At 29.9% G+C, this 5,516-nt stretch overlaps 1 protein-coding gene across 1 annotated transcript; it reads left to right on the top strand.

The window, feature by feature from the left end:
• Positions 1-1,801: 1,801 nt before the first annotated feature.
• Positions 1,802-5,153, top strand: LOC145619854 (protein HEADING DATE 3B-like). Its single transcript, XM_081674546.1, has 4 exons — positions 1,802-2,038; positions 2,426-3,369; positions 4,125-4,176; positions 4,281-5,153. The coding sequence occupies exons 1-4, from the start codon at positions 1,802-1,804 to the stop codon at positions 5,151-5,153; spliced, it is 2,106 nt and encodes a 701-aa protein (XP_081530672.1).
• Positions 5,154-5,516: the final 363 nt, after the last annotated feature.

Raw genomic sequence — 5,516 nt, 5'->3', positions numbered from 1 at the left:
GATGCTCATATTTTTTAAACTAACTAATTATGTTTATTTTTTTATTTTATTATTTTATTTTATTTTATTTTATTTTATTATTTTTTTCTCTCTCCTTCTTAAATTAAGAGCATCTCCAATGGTTCAATTATAAGGACTTGCTTGCAATTTAAATAAAGTTCCTAGCTACATGCTTACCATTGGAGAATAAAAAATTGAGCAACATGCTAGCAATTGTAGCCCAACCAAGCTACATGCTTGATTGAAAATGAGACAAATAATCTCCATTCATATTGGAACATGTGTATAATTATCTATTATTTTTTTAAAACTTTATTATTTTGCAAACTACAATATGTTGTGGCTTACCATTGAAACAAGTTGTTGCTTAAAAAGTGTTGTAGCTTAGAAATTTATGTGGAAAAGCAAGCTACAAAGCATTTTAGCTTGCCATTGGAGATGCTAAGTATTTTATTAGTACGAGTACAAAAAATGAGATATCTTACACATTTGAAACCTTTTGATCTCATTTGGGTTAAAAGAAAAAAAAAAAACAATATATAGTACTTCATAGTTTTAATAGTTTGTAAAATTGTAATGGACCCTTAGTACATTGTATGTCACCAAGTAATTTAATCTCCCTTGTTACACATGCTTTATTTAAGAAAAATAAAATCCTTTTTATTAAAAAACAATTTTCCGTTTAAACATGCATCGTTTAACAAATATAAAACAAAAATATAGGTTATTTTAAGTACTTGATGTTACAGAAAAAAAAAAAAAAAAAAAAAAAAAAAACTAAGAACCATTTTCTTCGGAGTCAAACTTTTTTTATAAGGCCAGGGTACTTTTAACAAACATGAACAATAGTAATTCCTAAATCTTAGTGGTTTATTTCTTATACTCTTAACTTGAATCAAATAATACTCACATAAAAAATAATTAAAACCCTTTTTTGACAATAACATAGCCCTAAATCTTGGTCCCTATAAAAAAGGATTGGCAACAAAATAAATCTTAAATAATTGCGAAAAATAATATTTTGTTCATGCAAGTGGTACAACCGTTGTACGTATCATTAGAACACTTGAGAATGAAGTAAATTAGTAAAGCCACACAATAAGCTTGATCTTAAACTCACATGATTTTCTGTTGTTAAAATAGGTAAATATTACAACTAACTAATACATATTTCACCACACAATTTCTCAAATAGAAATTTTCTTCCCTAAACTAATTTTAAGCCTAAACTATAGTGAGAAAACTGTACTAGTCTCTCCACTTGGGTCTTACAATCCGTCCACTTTCACTATCCTTTGACAATAAAAAAATATATAAGTTGTTTGTTTTATTATTATTATTGTTATTATCTCGAACTAAATTTTTCCTAGTTTATTTTTTCTTTTTTGTCTCGATCTCAAATCATTTTTTTAATCAACATTTAAATTTGGAAACTCATCTAGTTGATTGTTTTTTGAAGTGTTATAGAGTATTGTTGAAATACATGACATCTCTGGGATTTGATTGAATTTGGCTTTTGGGTTTGTTAGACATTTATTTGTCTTTTACAAAATTCCTTTTTGGTACAGAAGACTCTTATTTTAGGGTTGAAAGGTGCCATTTTCAAGATCATCGTGTGAGAATTTTCCATAACATCGTGTCTAATAAATAAGTTGAGATCGAGGTTAATATTGAGAAAAGTTGATATACAAAGCTAAAGATTTGTATATTTTTCCCTCACTCTACTTCGAGTGAGGAGATTGTTTGAATTGTTTTTTCAAGGAGCGAGTACTGAAAGTAAGTTGTTTGATAACAAGTTATAATGGAAACAGAAAGGCTAATAAGAGGAAAACCCGAGGGTAAGATCACGAGACCTCTGTTTCCAAGGCTTCATATAAATGATTACAAAAGAATAGGGCCGAGGGCACCTCCTAGAAACAAAATGGCTCTTTACGAACAACCAGCAATTCCTTCTCAAAGGTTTAACAATACACCAACATCGACATTACCTCCTCCGCATGTTCATAATCGGATGCTAAGGAATATGTTGTCAAGCCAAGTGAGTTCATTTGTTCATTTGAATTTAACATTATTGTGATTTGATTTTAGTAATCGTTGTATTATTTGAGTAACTATTTATGTGTCTTGGATTTTTATAATATTATATCATGTTCTAGTTATACCTAGTTAATTTTGCATGTCAATTAATTTACATAGCTATACATTATATTTAAGCATGAATGGTATGTTTAATTGTACATAATTACATAAACATGTATAACCTTATATAATAATTTGTATGTATTAAGTGATATAGATGTAGCTCAGTATAAATATATATGAGTCATAATTGTAAGACTATATGTATTATATCATTATGAAATTTCATCGACCTAATTACTAATATAATGATATAACACATCATTTTTTATATGATGGATTACAGGTTGGTGCCAAAAGAGAATTGTTTTCTGTTGGCAAAAAATCTCATGCCCCAAATCATTCAAATGGAAAGCACAATTCATGTTCTTATAAAGAAATTTCAGGTAATACGAATGGAAATCCTCTTAAGAAGTCAATGAATCAAGAATGTCAACTGTCGAAAGTACCACTTATGTTTGTCGAGCCAAACAACCCATCACAATCTAAATATCCTTATGTACATATTGTTGAGTCCGATTGTAGATTACCTTCCATTGTCCATCCACAATTGAGTTTGAGCTCTAATAAAAATCAATCTGGTTCAAAAGGCAAACATTTGGTCGATGCAAGTTGTTGCTTAGAGCTACAAACAACTAGTGCAAAGAAGGTAAATATATATTCAAATGGAGATGACTCAAAGGTGGTTGAGGTAAGACACAAAAACAATAAGACACTACTTAGTTTCCCTCAAGGTAACGATAAGCATGATGGAAAATTAGGTAGTCAAATTTTACAAATTAGTGCATTACCAAAAATTTCTTTAACTCCCTTGATCAAAAAAGAAAAAAATGAGTCATCGGATCAAAAATCTACTAGTGAGTTAGATCAAATCGACTTCAAAAAAGATCAAGATAATGTGGGTATGATATCCAATGAAGTTGATAAAGTATGCATGGGTGTAACTATTGAAGAGCCAAGAATCACAATAACTAACAATATTTCAATATTAAGAAGTGAATCATGTAATGAATCTCACATTACAGATGATCATCGTCAAACTCTTAGTGTTAGAGATGGTAATCAAAGTGAAGAAAAGCAAAACAGGAATTGTATGGTCGATTTTGAACATGGTGATGATTCACACACTTCAATAAAGGAATGTGCATCGCGTGGAGTCATATCCCCAGATCTTGCTGTAGAGATGATAGGTCAGAATCATTTTTGGAAAACAAGGAAAGAGATTATTAAGTAAGTTTACATTCCTTTCATTTAAATTTTTTTTTGCATATTTTGAATTTACTTTTAATAAAGTTGGTGGGCTTTTAGAAGTATTTGTGATCAAAATAATTTGTTGGATGATGGTTATAATTTAAACAAACAAGAGAGCTCTCTAACACAAATAGAAAATTGACCTTTATTATTTAATATTGTTTTTAGCTCCATACTAAAACATACATGTATATATAGTGGAATATGTCGATTTTTTGCTCTAGCAAATCATACTCGTAGATAGCTTGTTCTAGATTTTTCTCTACCCTAGATTTTTTAAACAATCTTTCCATACACTATTAATACTAGATTATTCTATTTTATTTTGAATAATCTAGATTATCATATTTCAACAATTCTGTTACCATGAGTATTGGACTTAAGGATGCAATATATTCAATAATAGGGTTTAAAGGTGGCATGTTGAATATCGAGCCCTTATAAATCAAATTACTACAAGTCTTAGTAATTTAATTTAAGTCTTTTTATAATTAACTAGAAATTAGATAGTACAACATGCCAATAAGACAAACTTCTCAAAAGTATCTTGAAATAAATAGTTGATCTTAGATCAATTAGAGTTTGTGTGGATTGGAGAAATAAAATACGTCTAGCTAAATATTGAGGAATTAAGATGAATTAATTCTAAAATATATTATATATTGAAGGGAGGTATTTGTACAATTTATTTAAAATGGTGCTGATATCATGTTAATTCTTTATTTTTTTTGTAGTCAACAAAGAATTTTCTCCAAGCAATTGTTCGAATTGCATAGGATTGTAAAGGTAATCTAGCTTACAGTGATTGTATTTTTTATATTCAATTCTTATGTTATTTCATGAAGAAGATTATTATTATGTCATATATAATCCATCTTAAAATTCAATAGGTGCAAAAGATGTTGGCTAATTGCAAAAATTTGCAAAAGAAAGAGCCCTTATCATTGGGTGATTCACTTGTTGAACCTACTATGAAGAAATTGTTACCCAAATCTATTCAAGAGGCACCATCATGGCACGAAAAATCGAGAAATGAAGTATCGAAGATCAAAGTTGTTGTTGATAATGAAATCGAAAATCTACCCCTTCCTTCCCTAAGCTCCGATATAACAAGCTTGGCTAAAAATTTTGGTAAACACACAAATACTAATTCGTCTATGTGGTGTCTTCCACCACCAAGAAACCAATGGTTACTTCCAGTGATACCTCCTTCAACGGGACTCGTGTACAAGCCCTACCCGAATCCTCCTCCTCCCGGAGGTTTCTTTCCAACTCTTTCCAACAATTTTAGGCCTACAAACCCTAATATCACCTTAGGGAACGAGGAATTTCTTAACTCGCAAATTGGAGTTCACGGTGCTAACCCTAGTCCTATGGATCCCTCATACTTTGCACCATATGGTATGTCTATTATAAATCCACTCACTTCCACACCAACATTTAAGCAAATGAGCTTTTACGATGTACAGTCGAGCTCATGTACAAGTAATGGTACTAGAAATGTGGGTGAAACGAATGAGAGTGAGAAGCTTAAAAGTATAGAAATTAGTCCTAATAAGAAGATCAAAACTTGTAATGGTGCACTTCCTTTATTTCCTACTACACCTTCAACAGTAGATATTGGACAACCTATAAAGAATTGTAGCAATGAGCACAAGACCAAGGTGATTAAGGTTATACCGCGTAGTAATCCTAAATTAGCAAGTGAATCAGTTGCTAATATAATCAAATTAATACAAGAAGAACGTAAAGCAATGGTGTGATTAGTTAATTATACTGAGGAGACACGAAAGAAAAAAAATACTTAATTATACCGAGAAAAATATACTGAAAAATATTGGGAGATTTCTGTTAGTTTCAGCAAAAATTATTCATTTTTTGGCAACTATAAAAAGATATGATTTATTTTTTTCAAGATGAAAGGTGAGCTTGATACAAAGGTTTTGAGCACACGAATAAGAAAATTAGAGTACAAAATTTTATTTTGTGAATTTATTGATGTACTATTCTCAAATTTTGATTATTGATTATCCTTTATATCATTGTAATAAGGTGTTGGATATTTGGTTTTTATTTACTTGTAAGAATTGAAATTGGACTATAAGTATTATGGAATGAGGCTGTTA

Source organism: Chenopodium album, chromosome 27, assembly GCF_948465745.1.
Source record: "Chenopodium album chromosome 27, dcCheAlbu1.1, whole genome shotgun sequence".
NCBI lineage: Eukaryota > Viridiplantae > Streptophyta > Magnoliopsida > Caryophyllales > Amaranthaceae > Chenopodium > Chenopodium album.
Note: the sequence above shows the minus strand (reverse complement) of the source record. Positions and strands in the feature narration are given on the sequence as shown.